Source organism: Nyctereutes procyonoides, unplaced genomic scaffold (genome assembly GCF_905146905.1).
Source record: "Nyctereutes procyonoides isolate TBG_1078 unplaced genomic scaffold, NYPRO_anot_genome, whole genome shotgun sequence".
Classification (NCBI taxonomy): Eukaryota; Metazoa; Chordata; class Mammalia; order Carnivora; family Canidae; genus Nyctereutes; species Nyctereutes procyonoides.
Genome location: NW_026575125.1, coordinates 102,419,066 through 102,436,024, shown reverse-complemented (window position 1 = coordinate 102,436,024; position 16,959 = coordinate 102,419,066). Strand labels below are relative to the sequence as shown.

At 41.2% G+C, this 16,959-nt stretch overlaps 1 protein-coding gene across 1 annotated transcript in view; it reads left to right on the top strand.

The window, feature by feature from the left end:
- The window catches only part of GPC3 (glypican 3), a 439,059-nt gene that overhangs the window by 320,758 nt on the left and 101,342 nt on the right, over positions 1 to 16,959 (top strand). Inside the window, exon 6 of the mRNA XM_055337953.1 lies at positions 1,459 to 1,579. Within this exon, the coding sequence (XP_055193928.1) occupies positions 1,459 to 1,579 (121 nt within the window). The remainder of the gene's footprint in view (positions 1 to 1,458; positions 1,580 to 16,959) is intronic.

Sequence of the window (16,959 nt, the reverse complement as noted above, 5' to 3'; positions counted from 1 at the left end):
TGGCTCAGAGCGTGATCCTGGGATCTGGGATAGAGTCCCACATCAGGTTCCCTGCGGGGGGCCTGTTTCTCCCTCTGACTCTGTCTTTCTCTCTCTGTGTGTGTGTGTCTCTCATGAATAAATAAATAAAATCTTTAAAAAAAAAGAGAGAGGGCAGCCCCGGTGGCGCAGCCGTTTAGCACTGCCTGCAGCCCGGGGTGTGATCCTGGGGACCTGGAATCGAGTCCCACGTCAGGATTCCTGCATGGAGCCTGCTTCTCCCTCTGCCTGTGTCTCTGCCTCTCTCTCGCTCTCTCTGAATGAATAAATAAATAAATCTTAAAAAAATAAATCAAATGTTTTAAAAAAATAAAAATAAATAAAAAAAGAGAAAAAGAAATAAGTGATTAAATTCTGAGAAATGATCCTTTATAGCTATTCGTGCAAATGTGCAAAGATTGGTATACAAGAATGTTCCTTGTAGCATTGTTTATATTAACTAATTATTAGGAATAATTCAATTGTTCATCAGGGATTGGCTAAATAAATTATGACATAGCCAGCCATACAGAAGAATAAGGACAAGACAGTTATTTATCTTCCAACGTGGAAATATGTCTAAGATATACATTAAGTGATAAAACATTGCAAATCAGCATAAATAGTATGCTTCCAATTTGGGTTAAAATTATGTGTTAGTACAAGTGTGCAGAAACCCCTGGAAGAACTGTCAGCCATGCTTCTCTCTTGAAAGGATAGAATGATGGGAGAACTTTTACTTTATGCTTTATTTCCGTACTGTTTAAATTGTTTACAATGAACATAATTATTTTTGTAATTAAAAATGAAAATAAAAGAAATATGAATTTGCCCTTAACCCGACTATCCTATTTTAACGGGGGGTGAGGGGATGGGGAGAAAAGTGCATAAGGTGAGGGCAAGTTTATATTTCACATGGCTTGGAATGCCTCCTGAAAAGAAACCCAACTCTAAGGCCTACAGGAAATGGTGGGAGGAGGAAGTGGAGGAGAAGGAAGAGGTCAAGAACACGCAAGCATCTTTCTTTTTTCCAGTGAGTAGAAAGCACACTCAGAGTTAAGGTCCCTTTTGCATAGACCCCTAAGATCCGGGACCTCCTTTAATGTAGCTCTCATCACTCTGAGTTGCCATCAGCTCTTACTCTTCTAGATGCCACACTAGATCCATCCAGAACACAGCAAGGGAGGAGACTTTGTCTCTCTTGGTCATTGTTGTATCCTCCACTCTTTGGAAAAAAAAAAAAAGATGTTGAATGTTCTCGATTGCAAATAGACTCTATCTAGAGTAGTTTACTTTCACACCATTGGACCATCCCATAGTTTTAAAGGCTGAAGAGAGCTTGGGGTCTGCTTGACCATTGGTGCCAAGTACAGTCAGTCAGCTTTTGTTTTGCTTGGGACCCTCCTGTGACAAACATTTTCCTTACCTTCCCCTTTCCAGATACAGCCAGAAGGCAGCAAGGAATGGCATGAAAAATCAGTTCAACCTCCATGAGCTGAAAATGAAGGGCCCTGAGCCAGTGGTCAGTCAGATTATTGACAAACTGAAGCACATTAACCAGGTAAGTGGTATATCAAACAAAAATGGAAATGGGGGGAAAATGAGGGAAGGATAATGTCTACTGTTCTATTTGTGGTCTCGGGCTCATGGAGAGGCAGCCATTCTTCATTTTCTTCAAAGATTTTTTCTGTTGGAGCGCCTGGGAGGCTCAGTTAGGTAAGTGTCTGACTCGTGATTTCTGCTCAGGTCATGATCTCAGGGTTGTGAGATCAAGTCCTGAGTCAGGCTCCATTCTTGGCAGGAGTCTGCTGGAGAGTTTCTCTATCCTCCCTCTCTCTGTCCCTCCCCACACTCATGGTGTGTGTGTGTGTGTGTGTGTGTGTGTGTCTAAAACAAATACATAAATATTCAAAAAATATTCTCTTTGTTAAAAAGGACTTCTGATCCTTGTTTTCCACCTCATTTTTATTTTGTTGTTTTTGTTTTGTGTTTTTTTTTTTGTTTTGTTTTGTTTTGTTTTGTTTTGCTTTTTTAATAATCTCTACACGGAACATGGGGCTTAAACCCATGACTCTGAGATCAAGAGTTGCACACTTTTCTGACTAAGGCAACCAGGCACCCCTTCGCCCAACTTTTAAATCATAAAAATAATATTTTAATATTAAAGCTTGGAAAATAGAGGGGAAAATATTTCTCACAATCCCACTACTCTAGCTGTTTTCATTTTTAGCTGTTCTTTTCTAATATTTGTCCAGAAAACCACACTCACACAGACTTGTTACATAATTGGAACTACACAAGTGATTTATAGCTCTTAAAATTAATACTATATTGGAAACACTTTTTCATGTCACAAATCTTCATATTAATCATTTTTATGGCTAAGATTTCTTTAAGCATTCATCATAATTAATCAGCTTGCTTTTGCTGGACACTCAGATTGCTTCAGATTTTTTTTTACTATCATAAATAAAGCTACCTCTTCATGCATGATGCCTTTGCTTGATCTTAGATCACTTTCTTAAGATATTGGTGTTAGCAGGTTAAAGGATATGAGTGTTTTAATGCATGCTTCCAAATTGCTTTCCAATGGGGACATGTATCAGCTTTCACTGACACCAGGAAGATACTAGAAGACCAACTTCACTGCACCCTTGCCAACTTCTGACTCACTACCATGCACAAAGACACCCACAGATTCCCTTGACCTGTACACAGAGTTTTTCCTCTCATGAGAAGTTTAGTAACTAAGACACAAATAGAAGTTAGTTGTACCATCTGCTTGTGATTGCTTTGTGGCCACAATAAAAAAATGCCACCAAAAGTGCCACCGTATACCACAGTGACAGTGTTCCTGCTCCATGATCCATGGGTGGGAGGGCCCTGGCAACACTGACTTCTATTTGTAGCTTAGAAAGAACTTAACACAACTAAAATCCTTATGCAAGGGCAGAAGTTTCTGGATGAAGACATTGGCATGGCTTTATTTTTTAATAGGAAGGTTAGCAGTGACATTTTTGTGGTTCTTAGAAAATGCTTGGAAGAGCTTTCTGATAGTGGTATATTTCACTGCAAATGGCTTTGTGAAAGTATTTACAACGCACTTGGGTGTGACTCCTCCAGTGCCTAATAAAGTGCTCTGCAATCAAGGAGCACTTAATAAATAGTTGTTAGTGCTGCCAAGCACGTGATAATGGTGGTATTTGCCTCAAAGGTCCTTCTTTCTGTGAACTCCCACCCTCATGAGGCTCTATAAACCCTGGGTAGATATAGTATGATTACTTCAAAATGCATCTCTGAAGGGTTCAGAACATGATATAAACCACTTAATGACTGAACTGAGGGCATGATATGCTTCACCTGTGGACAAAAGCAGCCTGTTGCCCTCTGAATGATTTCTAAATTATCTCTAACCAAATCTATGGGGGGGGGGTCCGCTCAACTGGTTAGACACCACTCCCTCCCCTCCCTGCCTCCCCCCCACCCACACACTAGTGAGGTCAAACCCTCAGGCTCAGTCCACATGCCCCATCCTAAAAGAAGAGGACTGTCAACAGATCTCTTTGATCAATGGATCTGAAAGAACACCTACTGTGTGCTCAGCCAGGGGCCAGGGGCCAGGAGCCAGGGACTTTGGGAGCCACAAGAAGTCTAACCCTCTGTCTTCATAGCTTCCTTGGAGGGGAAGCACAAGCATAGAATGTACTTTAAGATAGAAGGCAGCCTGTGATGAAGAGCCAGAGGAAAGTTGCTGCTCATCAGTTTTGGCTGGGTTGCGTAGGCCTCAGGTGGGCCAGGTGATGGGAAGAAGGATGGCAGAGGGGGCAAGTGCTAAGAGCTGCCAAAAACAGTGAGTAGGTAAAGACAAAGCAAGGGAGTAGCAGTCCTAAAGAGAAGTCAAAGGCCTTTGGATGGACCCCCACTGGGGAAAAGGAATGTTGTATCAGATGTGGGCTTCCAAGTGATCCAGTGGTCACTAAAAATACAGCCTTTTAGCAAGGATGTTGAGTGTTTGATATTAATACCATGGGAGACCATGTGGGACAGTGGGAAGGACATGGGCTTTGGATCCAGACGGATCTGAATTCTGCTGCAGCTTTCACTAGGTATATAACTTTAAGCAAGTCATTGGATCTGACCTTTAGTTTTCTTGTCTGTACTATAGAGACATATCAAAATCCCTCTTACAAAGTTCCTGTGAGGACTAGAAATTTTATCTAGGCCCCCATTATAGAAAGCTTACATATAATTACATATACAATGTACTTTATGTATTCTGTATTTTTATATACATACATACACCAATATATATAATTGTGTTTGCCCAACAGACAATAAATGGCAGTTAAGATGATTATAATTCAGGATTTCCTCAGTAGGCAGAACTTAAATTTGAAAGGGAGCATTATTCCAGTACTTTCTGCCAGTCTGTCGAATCTACTCCCCCAATTTTGTGTGGTTGTAGATCCCTTTGATGTGTCTCTTCTTTGCTCTCCCATATTGTTTCCTTCCTTTGACTTCCACTCGCAAAAGCTGAAACTGCTTCATAGGTAGGGAGGTATATATTATGAGAGTTGAAAAGGGTACCATTACAATTTCTTTCTCCTACCTCTGCCATGAAATGTGTATGTGAACATTTTTGGTTCCCTTACAAATACCATTGAGCAACCAATTAATTCTCATTGATAGACCAGTTTTACCTGTTTAAGCAGAGCTGTTAAAATTGCTTGGGCTCGAAACACCCACATTGACTTCTTTTTCTCATCTGTCTTGCTTTACATGGCCAAAACACATTTTTTTTTTCCCTCAGACCTTCAATAAAATTCTTACTTTGGCTGTGATTCAATCGGAAAGTGAGACATTTTAAGAAAGTCAAAGAAGAATGTTACAGTGATGATAATGATGGAAGAAGAAGATGATGATGTGTCATATTTGTATAGCACTTAACCATATTTCAAATCGATTTCACGTTCTAAAAGTCTCACTGGTTATATTGGAAAAATATTCAACCGGAAAACGGTGTGAGATATAGCACTGTCGCAGAATCATTCTTTTTAAGAACTCATCATTACCTTTGGACGTTATTTAGCCCTTACTGACCCCTGCAGGGTAAGGGATAAAAAATAATGGCTGTCCCTTTTTTTATAACCAGGGAAACTGAGGCAGAAAGCCATTGAATGCTGAGTGGGCATGTTGCCAAAACATCCAGTGAGTTCACTTGAAAAATTCGATCAATCATCCAGATGTTGTTTCCTGTATGCTGCCAAACATCTGGATTCACTGAATGCCTGACTAAATTGACCTAAAGTTTTAGGGATTGGAGAGAGGTGGTGGGGGGAGGTGGGAGGGTGGGGGTTGGCGGTAGAGAGAATCAAGTTAACTTGCCCAAGCTCGCCTGTAAGTGAGTGAGTGGCGCATCCACGAGTGTAATGCCATTTTCCTGGGCCCCTTGCTTGGGGCTGCAGCTACTAAGCTGCAGTAGGATGCTCCAATGTACACACCTGTAAATGCAGAGCTACTGGCTTCTCTCCGTCTCTGCGTGTATGGCCACGTGTGTCCGTCCCGATGGACCAAAGCTGGAGCCGTTTATGAGCACTTCCCAAAATAACTCTTCACTTTCTTCTGTGGAACTTCTCAGCTGCCTCCTTCCAGGTTGCCGTGGATCGCACTGGAAACGATATCCTCACCAAGGGACTAAAGTAACATTATTTCCATATTGCTGGTCCCGTGGTGTAACCTTGAGGGTATGGGTTCAGGGTCAGGCCCTGGGCCCCTTTCCTGGGAAGGCCTGCAGGTGTGGAACAGCCTCCCCTCCTCCTTCCAAGCCAGAGTTCATGTGTAACATTCCCACGATTGGAAATGAGGACCTTTTTACTTCCTTTTCAGTTTCTAATTTGTGTGAGGATTTATTGTCGGGTGTTCACAGAGCAATTGAACTCCCCTAAGCCCTCAGCGTCAGTTCTGAAATTTGCTAGACCATATTGCTTAAAAAAAAAAAAAACCCATACACAAGTTTTGTTTTTGTTAAGTGTTCTGCTCTGAGGCTCCTGCATAGAGAGAAGACCCCCCCAGATACCAAGAATGATGACAATCCGTTCTTACCCAGATGATACTCTGGGCCATCTGCCCTCTAACCCAGTTCCACTAGTGACATTTTCTCTATCTTCAAGACTTGCTAGCTGTGTTGTTAGTGCGGATTTGGCGATCCCTAAACTGCTGCCTGTTATCCTTCCCCAGGAAAGTCTCGAGGCTTATGATTTTTCCCCAATTTCAGTTCTGGTTCAAATGAGATTCCAAGAATGGTTTTCTTGCCTGTTGTAAACAGCTAAAAGCCCGAGCAGTCAATACCTGCCCATTCGGTGTCAGGGCTTTTCATTCAGAGGCGGATAAAGTCTCATCTGTTCAGGGTGGTTGAAATGTCCTGCTGAATGGTGGGGGAGTGGACGAGGTGGCCTCTTAAGATTCCTTCCAGCTGCGTGATTCCATGATTTGTGGCTCAAGGTCAGCCTTTAACCCAGCACCCTCTTGTGAACAAGTCTTGTGACTTTATTCTCTGCTCTGCCACTCTTTTTAAAACACCCTGTTCCCAGGTCACCTCTTTCTACTTTGTAACCTCTCATCTTTTCAGAGTTTGTTCCCTTCCCACCAGTCTTCCAGCCTGGGCAGATGGAACTTCAACTTGCCCTTCCCTACCCCACCCCCAAATCTTCTGTCCTCCTGTCTTGTTCCCAGTAGGCTATGAAAACATTAAATGATAAAAACACTTTTACATTTATCACCCCTAAACTTTCCCTCCTCCGAGGCCAGTTAGGTGACCTGGCTTCAGATTGTGTTAGCCACGTGACTCCATGTGAATGATATTAATTCTGCCAAATAATTGCATAGCTCAATTCTCTTTGTGGAGGTCTTTCGTGTACATTAGATAAGCTGATATTCACCATGGTTCTAAGAAGCAGGCATCTATTACTTCTGTTTACCAGATGAAAAAACTGAGGACACCAGAAGGCCAAGTGACCTACAGATGGTGAGTGGTGGGCCTGGACCTAGGATCCAGGGTCACTGATCTCAGACTGCATCTTTCCTTCCACTTCTTTACAGCCACGGCCCACCTTGCTCTGGTTAGCAAGATCTAGATATAAAAGATATGCAGAAGTACAAGGAGCAGAAACTGCTTAATTTGTCTGACAACTTCCAAGTCCCTAATATAGTCATTTCTATGGTTGAAGCTCTGAAATCATCAGCAAAGAAAGAATAAGTGCATTATTTACTAAACATCAATTAGAAAATTCTTAGAAAACCAGCCACCATGCCATATAGTGTGGACACTGAAATACTTTGTGATATGGCTTTGAGTCATACACACTGGACAAACTTTCTATTAGCTCTCTCAAGTTCATAAGATGACAGATGGTCAAAGAAAAATTCAAAATGTAAAGCAGCCAGTGGGGTATCTCCATTTCCATCCCCTTCCGTAAACACTTGAAAAGTATTTGTAAGATGCCTGACAGAAGACTCCGGTATCATGAAAAGACACTGGCTTTTGAAATAGAAAGTTAAAATTTTTAATAAGTTAATTAGTAAAGTTGTTAAGTGTCAGAGAAGTTCCCAGGACATTCCTTAGCATGTGGTTTAAAAATCAATTGAATGAGATGCAATCCAAACTAGAAGTCCTAACGACGAGGGTTAACGAGGTGGAAGAACGAGTGAGTGACATAGAAGACAAGTTAATGGCAAAGAGGGAAACTGAGGAAAAAAGAGACAATCAATTAAGGGACCATGAAGACAGATTAAGGCAAATAAATGACAGTCTAAGGAAGAAAAACCTACGTTTAATTGGGGTTCCCGAGGGCGCCGAAAGGGACAGAGGGCCAGAATATGTATTTGAACAAATCCTAGCTGAAAACTTTCCCAATCTGGGAAGGGAAACAGGCATTCAGATCCAGGAAATAGAGAGATCCCCCCCTAAAATCAATAAAAACCGTTCAACACCTCGACATCTAATAGTGAAGCTTGCAAATTCCAAAGATAAAGAGAAGATCCTTAAAGCAGCAAGAGACAAGAAGTCCCTGACTTTCATGGGGAGGAATATTAGGGTAACAGCAGACCTCTCCACAGAGACCTGGCAGGCCAGAAAGGGCTGGCAGGATATATTCAGGGTCCTAAATGAGAAGAACATGCAACCAAGAATACTTTATCCAGCAAGGCTCTCATTCAAAATGGAAGGAGAGATAAAGAGCTTCCAAGACAGGCAGGAACTGAAAGAATATGTGACCTCCAAACCAGCTCTGCAAGAAATTTTAAGGGGGACTCTTAAAACTCCCCTTTAAGAAGAAGTTCAAGTAACTCTGAACGTGAATGGGCTTAATGACCCCATCAAAAGGCGCAGAGTTTCAGACTGGATAAAAAAACAGGACCCATCTATTTGCTGTCTACAAGAGACTCATTTTAGACAGAAGGACACCTACAACCTGAAAATAAAAGGTTGGAGAACCATTTACCATTCAAATGGTTCTCAAAATATACCCTAAAAACTACAGAACACTTCTGAAAGAAATTGAGGAAGACACAAAGAGATGGAAAAATATTCCATGCTCATGGATTGGCAGAATTAATATTGTGAAAATGTCAATGTTACCCAGGGCAATTTACACGTATAATGCAATCCCTATCAAAATACCATGGACTTTCTTCAGAGACTTAGAACAAATTATTTTAAGATTTGTGTGGAATCAGAAAAGACCCCGAACAGCCAGGGGAATTTTAAAAAAGAAAACCATATCTGGGGGCATCACAATGCCAGATTTCAGGTTGTACTACAAAGCTGTGTTCATCAAGACAGTGTGGTACTGGCACAAAAACAGACATATAGATCAATGGAACAGAACAGAGAACCCAGAAGTGGACCCTGAACATTATGGTTAACTAATATACGATAAAGGAGGAAAGACGATCCACTGGAAGAAAGACAGTCTCTTCAATAAATGGTGCTGGGAAAATTGGACATCCACATGCAGAAGAATGAAACTGGACCACTCTCTTGCACCATACACAAAGATAAACCCAAAATAGATGAAAGATCTAAATGTGAGACAAGATTCCATCAAAATCCCAGAGGAGAACTCAGGCAACACCCTTTTTTAACTTGGCCACAGTAACCGGAGAAGGACAAACAGTGTATGTTCTCATTCATTTGGGGAATATGAATAATAGTGAAAGGGAATATAAGGGAAGGGAGAAGAAATGTGTGAGAAATATCAGAAAGGGAGACAGAACATAAACACTTCTAACTCTGGGAAATGAACTAGGGGTGGTGGAGGGGGAGGAGGGTGGGGGGTGGGGGTGAATGGGTGACGGGCACTGAGGGGTACACTTGACGGGATGAGCACTGGGTGTTATTCTGTATGTTGGTAAATTGAACACCAATAAAAATTAATTTATAAAATTAAAAAAAAATCTGGAAGTGAATCTCAGGCATGATAGAAAACACTCTGAAGAACTTTTTTCAGAGTCTTCCCACAATAAAACCAGTGAGAGTCATAAAACACTGGCCCCATCTGATGGTTGCTAGAAAAGCCAACATTGATCTAAAATTTCAAAATAAAAGGAAAGACCTTTTGAGAGGCAAATTTAAATAAAAGGCCCTTCCAAATGGAATTATGTCCCAGTGTCTGTCACACTTCTTCACATACAAATAGTGTGGCAGAACTTTAGGAATGGCCGTTTCCATCTGGAACTGGAATGTGTGTGTGTGTGTGTATGTGTGTGTGTGTGTGAAAGACAGAGTATCTACAATGGCATGTTAACAAGAGACAAAGAATGACTTCTGAGTTACAAAAGGACAATGTGAGTTGGTCTTTAAATATCAGACCTAGACTCTGTGGAGCTAAACATTATTTCATGAAGTAAAAGGGAATTAGCCTATGCATTCCAAAACACATTTATCATTAAAAAATCTTCTGTCATTTTGCTTAATAGCCTGAAAAATGATTACAATGTCTAGTGGCTTTGGGGAGCATGTGTTTTTGATATCTTAATTACTATGTACAGTTTAATAACACTGCACCAAGAATTCCCCAGTATTTCATATTAAATTTCTTGAAAATGAACTATTTGCTATATTTAGAATATACAGGATTAAAGGTACTTAAATTGGGTCATGTATTTTAGTCCTTGCATATGAAATGAAATTACTCAAAAACGGAAGATGAGTCAGGAGTGGCGGGCCAAAATGTTATTGGTAGCAGTGTTGTGGTAATCTCGACTTAGTAATGAAAGGAAATACAGTATATTTTTTCACTGCAGTATTGTATTCTTATGAGTGTTGTAGTTAGAAGTATTGGACGTGACAGGGGCGCCTGGGTGGCTTCGTTGGTTGAGTGTCTGACTCTGGGTTTCAGCCCAGGTCATGATCTCAAGGTCCCAGGATCAAGCCCCATGTCAGGTTCCACACTTAGCATAGAGTCTGCTTGTGCCTCTCTCTCCATCCTCCCTGCTCTCACTCCCTCTCTCTCAAATAAGTAAATAAAATTCTCTAAAAATAGGAGGCACCAGGGTGGCTCAGTCAGTTAAGCATCTGACTTCAGCTCAGGTCATGATTTCGGGGTCCTGGAATCAAGCCCCCAGGCAGGCTCTGTGCTCACCAGGGAGTCTGCCTGTCCCTCCCCCCACTCCTGCTTGCTGTCTCTCTCTTAAATAAATACATAAAATTTTTTTTTTTAAAAAAAAAGAAGCATTGGACATATCAGCTATGGAAAGATGAGCCCTACATATGACAAGAAAATTCTATCAAACTATAAAGGTGACCAGATTTACAAAGTTAGAGATATATTTCCAAAATATCCTCGAAATCCATTAGGTCTCATATTCTATGCACATTTACCTACTGGTCAAATGCAGCACATTTTTTAAAAGATTTGTTTATTTATTAGAGAGAGAGAGAGACAGAGCATGAGCAGGGGAGGGGCAGAGGGAGAAGGAGAAGCAGACTCCCTGCTGAGTAGGGAGCCTGTTGTTTTGAACCCAGAATCCTGAGATCATGACCTGAGCCTAAGGCAGACCCTTAACAGACTGAGCCACCCAGGCATCACTGCAACATATTTTTTAAAATAAATAGTTACAAATGGTTGCTCTCTACCGGATAAACCTTCACTGTATGCAATGTATCAGTAAATATAGGTTCAAATACTATTGGAGAAATTCAGAGGTAACTTTTTACCTAGATAGATTTATGAATATGTATCTTGCCCCTGGACTGTCAGCTTCTTAATTCTGAGATGATGCATATAATTCCATTTCCTATGGCACCTAACATAGTATCATGTATAGACACTGTATATATACAATGTTTTGTTGATCAATTTATTCAAAGGACTCAACCTTTCCTGCTCATTTCTGATTTAGATTCAGTTTAAGGCACTCCTCATATTTGCTATGAAACCAGTTTTTATGTTAAAGGGCAGAGTTACATAAGTGGAGGGTTGTAGTTAGCAGGGGCCTGTAGGTCCTAGGGTCCAATGCTCTGATTTTACAGATGAAGAAATTAAAGCCAGGAGAGAGACATGACGTGTCCAGAGTCATACTGCCAGAAAAATGGCAAAACTGAGACTGGGAAATGAACACATTAGTATTTTGCAGTGCCATCACTCTGCTTCCAAAGTCTCCCGTGTCACGCCAAACATGCTGGCAAATGTACAGGCACATGTTCCTCTACAGTACTCCTGATCATGGCAGAAGCCCATACTTAAGCAGTTCATCTTTGGAACCAAAAGCAGAACAGCATGAGACATGAACTTGCTAATTATTTATCTCTGGCTATGGATATTAACCAGTGTTTGGTCACCACGAGTACACCTTGGGGCCATTACCTCCCTGAAGCCATGGAGCAGTTGTTGACTGAATGTCATGGAGGGGGGTGACATTCCGTGACACCAGACAACAGACACCATGACAACAGACACCCCCACTGTTTGGGGTGGGGGTGTCTGTTTGGATCGCTGAACCCAGAGCAGTCTGAGTCAGCGGGACCTGTTGCTCGTGGCCTTATACCCACTCACCTACCCACCCACACCCCCGAGTCTGCCTCAGGCTCTGGCCACGTTCAAGGCCAGTCATCCTTTCCCTCCTGTGCTCTGGATCTCAGCTCCTCCACCTTCCTGGGCACCCTGTAATAGTTTATCTTAGTACCTCCTCCCTCCTTCCAGAATGGCTAAATTAGCATTATATTAGTCAGTGGGCTTCTGTGCCAGTTAGCTCAGGCAGTGTATTCAGATTGTGTTCCACCGGGAGTAGAGATGTGGGAGACGTGCTGTGGGGGTTGTTCTGAGTCCCCCATTCCTATTTTAACCAGAGCAGCTCCATTTTTAAAATCTGCTTTACATATCCGTCTTCTGAGTAAGATTTCCCTTAAACAAAGGGTTCCTACTGCTAACACAATAAAAATCTAAGGGGTGACCTTGAAGCTGACATTTAGATTTAATCCCATATGAACCATTTTTTCATTGAGTATTCATGCAACAGATCTACTAAGTATCTACAACAAGCAAGGCAGTCACAGTCCCCATTAGCCACCTCCTAAAACAAACTGCGGGTTAAAATGGGGACCACAAGGGAGAGTGTGAATGACTTGGTGAAGACCAACACATCTCAGTTTTCCTTGCCCATGTCATTAGGATTCTGACAAAATCCAATGGGAATAAGACTAGCTTGTCTATACACATCAGAGACTTTTGTCCCTGGATGGCAGTCCTTTGTTAATTGGTTCCACCAAACGTTTGGCCTCAGTCCTGTGTGTGGCTGTGGTTATTTGAGACCTGAACCTGTGCTGTAAATGTATTTGACACATAACCTGGGATGTTCCATATTCTATGTGGGCTCAGGGCCAGTGCTTAGTAAAATGTAAAATCATAATAAGAGGGGGGCGGTCAAATCTGTATCCCTAACTGTATGCTTATCTTAGATGGCAACTACAGTGATTTTGCATAACAACTGTTAAGTGGAGATTTCTAATTAATGTCAAATAAAAATTGCATTATTATTAATATGCACTGGAACTTATCAGATAGTTTCCTAATAGGGTTAAAGTATAATCTTATTTGTTTAATTAGTTGATCTGGGTATTATTTCCTTCATAGTCCATATTCTGCTAGGACATCACTTTTCACAGTAAAATCTGTTCTGTATTATGGGCAAGCAGTTGACAAGACCAAAAAAAGCTAAGAGAATTACTATTGTAGTGTGTCCTACATAATGAGGCCCAAGTTCACATCATTTATATCCCAGGGCACTGAGGAGTCTTCTGGTTATTATCATGGTATCACTGTTAGCAAATTTTGAGTCATCATAATAAACAGAAGAGGAGCCAAAAGACTGGAGAGAGACCTGATTTTTTAACCTTACCTTTAACAAGAGGGAGAGGAGCATCTGGGTGGCTCAGTCTGTTAAGCATCTGACTCTTGATTTCAGCTTAGGTCATGATCTCGGGATCATGAGATCGAGTCCTGCGTCAGGCTCCATGTCATAGAACCTGCTTAAAATTTTTTCTGTCTCCCGTTCCCTCTGCCCCTCCTCTGTACTTGCTCGCTCTCTCCCTCTTTCTCTCATTCTCTTAAAAAAAAGGGAGGGGTGGATATTGAATTGTGAAAACCACAAATCAGGGATCCTGGTATCACATCTTAGCAAAATTCTAGACTAGATTCTTGGCGAGCATGAGCTTTTAGAAGCCACTGTGATGATTCCTAGGAGCCACTGCGGGTTCACTCAAAACAAATCAAGCCATTTCCCCTTCTGTGTGTGTATATGTGTCTAATTTTACTAGATCAGGGAATGACACAGACATGGCATACCCACATTTCAGCAAGGTGTTTGACCGAGATTCCTAGGATCCTTTTTAAACAGCTGACAAGTAATGTTGGCTCAGTAATCATATAGTTCGGTAAATGTATAGCTAATTAACCATCATTTCTGAAGAATATTTTCTTAACATAGCACTGTCAGCTTGGAAAGAGGATTTTAGTTGTTGGCTTTGTACTTGGCACATATTGCCTAAAGTTTTACCAGTGACTTAACTGAAGACAGAGAAGAGATAATTTTAATATCTAGTAATGGCATGAAGCTACGTGGGGTTAGCTAATACACAGATAGCACAATCAGGATCCAAAAATATCTCAGTGGGCTGGAATGGCAGAGAAAACTAGCAAAGTGAAATGTAATGAGGATAAATGCAAACAAAGTATTACATATAGATTCAGAAACGTGACTGCATAAGCACGATGGGGGAAACCCAGCTTAGTAGACATCTGTGTTTTTAATTATGGTGGAAATAGCAATAAGGAGCAATGAAACCTTCACTGGCCCACAGAATATATCTCTCAAATATAGTGATCACTTAGCAGCTCTTTTGACGTTGTGGCCATTATTGGTGGGGCGAAGGGGGACATATATGTACGTGTATGTTGGGGCAGGTGATGGAGGGGCATGGAAATGAGTGGCTGGTAAAATAGTCTCTATTCTGTTTAAAGATTCAAAAGGACTGTTTTGGGATTATAGTGTCCACTGCTCCACCTGAGTTTTTGTTAAACCAGTACTACCTGCTTTAGTTAAATCCTATTGGTGTGTGATTTAGAGTCATGGTGAAAAACTTGAGAGCCATGGCGCTGTGTCATCTAGTTTGGGTAAAGTACAAAGACTTTAGAACCAAAGATAGATCTCCATTCACATCTCAGGTATGTTACTTTGTGGTTGCCTAGATTTAGGCCAAATTATTTAACTTCCTGGTACTCAACATTCCTAATCTGTGAAATGGGTATACTGTGATCTATCTTGAAGGGTTGGGGTACAAGAGTTAGAGATAGTAGCACTCAATACATCGTAGGTACTCTTTTTGTTTGTATTATGATAGTATGAAGACTTACCATAAAAGATAGTCCATAAAGGGAGTGAGTTTTTGTGTGATTCTCTGTGCCTCAGTTTATCAGTTTCTGGAATGGAAAGACTACAACTTTTCTAGTTTAGATTGTTACTTAAATGATTTAAAGTTCTAAATATAATAATCTAAATCCTAAAGATTCTTGGAAAAATGTATCTAGCCAACCTTCGACAGATTTTTGAACTATTTAAAGTTTAGTTTGGCTCAAAGTAACTGAATGGAAAATGAAGATGATAAATTTTTTAAAATATATATATATGTATATACACACACACACACACACACACGAGAAGGAATGTGTGTTTAAATCAAGTTCTTCAGATTTTCCCAAGTTTGAACTCTGCCCTAAAGTGGAGGACCTATAAATAGGCAGTCTGCCCTTAGAGTACAGCTCAGAGATCTTACCACATGATCCAGAAGTCCCATTTTATCTTCAGCCCCACTGGGACCTTTCATGGAAGGATGGTATCAAGTGAAGATACTTCAGAGCTATAAAGTCAGGGCAAGTTAATCTGCATTCCTTTTGCATTTTGCTCTCTGGTTGAAGATGGTGAGAGGTTCCTATATTTAAAACCCGGCTGACATGATATCCTTATTGGCAGATGTCTCACAGGAGGTATTTAGAATGATTTTGAGTGGCATATAATATGTTCGTGAATGTGTGTGTATTTCACATGCCGACAGAGCAGAAAGAATTCACAGGGTTTGGGACTACTGAGCTTTCTTGAGACACCATCACTTTCAGCTGTTGGGGTGATGTCACAGATGCCAGGAACACTGCCTAGGCCCCAATTCCCAAAGCTCTGTTTTGCCGCTGCAGAGCCTAAGGCAGATAAGACCCAGTCCATGGGCTCTACCATCAAAGAACTTTGGAATTTGTTAGCCACAGGCTGGGACCAGCAACCACTTATTGTCTGGGCAAAAGGAAAGTTGCCCCCTGCTGTCTGAGCCTTTGTCCCTGCCTGGGATACCATGGAAAATGGGGAAGGAATCCAGACTCATTAATGAGCTAATACAAAAGATGAAGCCAAGCTAGAGGCAGTCCGTTATAGCTGCATATGGATTTTTGAAGGCAGTTTGAAGGATCTCCAATCAGAACGCAGTGGCACTGTAGCCTCTTGTTCGCCAGACCCAAATAGAGGATGAGAGTATCCCTGGGTGGAGCAATTTCCATATTGCTGATTTCTTTTTTAGGGAGTACCTTTCCTTGAGCTATTATGTAGCCAATTGGTTGATCAATAAATGCCATCTGAGGGATGCCTGGGTGGCTTGGCAGTTGGGCACCTGCCTTTGGCTCTGGGCCTGATCCCGGGGTCCAGGATGGAGTCCCACATCAGGCTCCTGTGGTGAGCCTGCTTCTCTCTCTGCCAGTGTCTCTGCCTCTCTGTCTCTCTGTCTCTCTCTCTCTCTCTCTCTCTCTCTGTCTCTGATGAATGAATAAATAAAATCTTTAAAATAAATAAATACAATCTGATAACCCATGGTACAAATTATTAAAGCTGCCAGTTTCATTATAAAAAGCAGAGATGGAGCTCATCTCTGAGCCTCTACTTGGCTGAATGGCTTTTGTTCTTGTCTGTTGTTCCTGGAAGTCACTTAAGTCATGACTACTACTTTTTTTTTAAGCTTTATTTATTTAAGTCCTTTCAACACCCAATGTGGGGCTCAAACTCACAACCTCGAGATCAAGAGTTGTACCCTTCTCCAACTGAGCCACCCAGCCACCCCTAAACCATGACTAAGTCTATGATTCCTTTTCAAATTGATATTCATCAGACAAGAAACAAAATAAAATATAATACACATATATGATATATAATTTATGTACTATATCTAAAATCTCCTCACTATTTATTTAGCAGTTATTGAATGTCCATGTTGTATATAGTGTCAAGTTTGGTGGGTTCCATTGATAAAGACCTAGAGAATCTCCCCGTACATGCTTATCATCACATATACATGTACATTACCATTTGCATTCATTTGTTCAATATTGAGCAACTCTGTGTGCCGAGCAC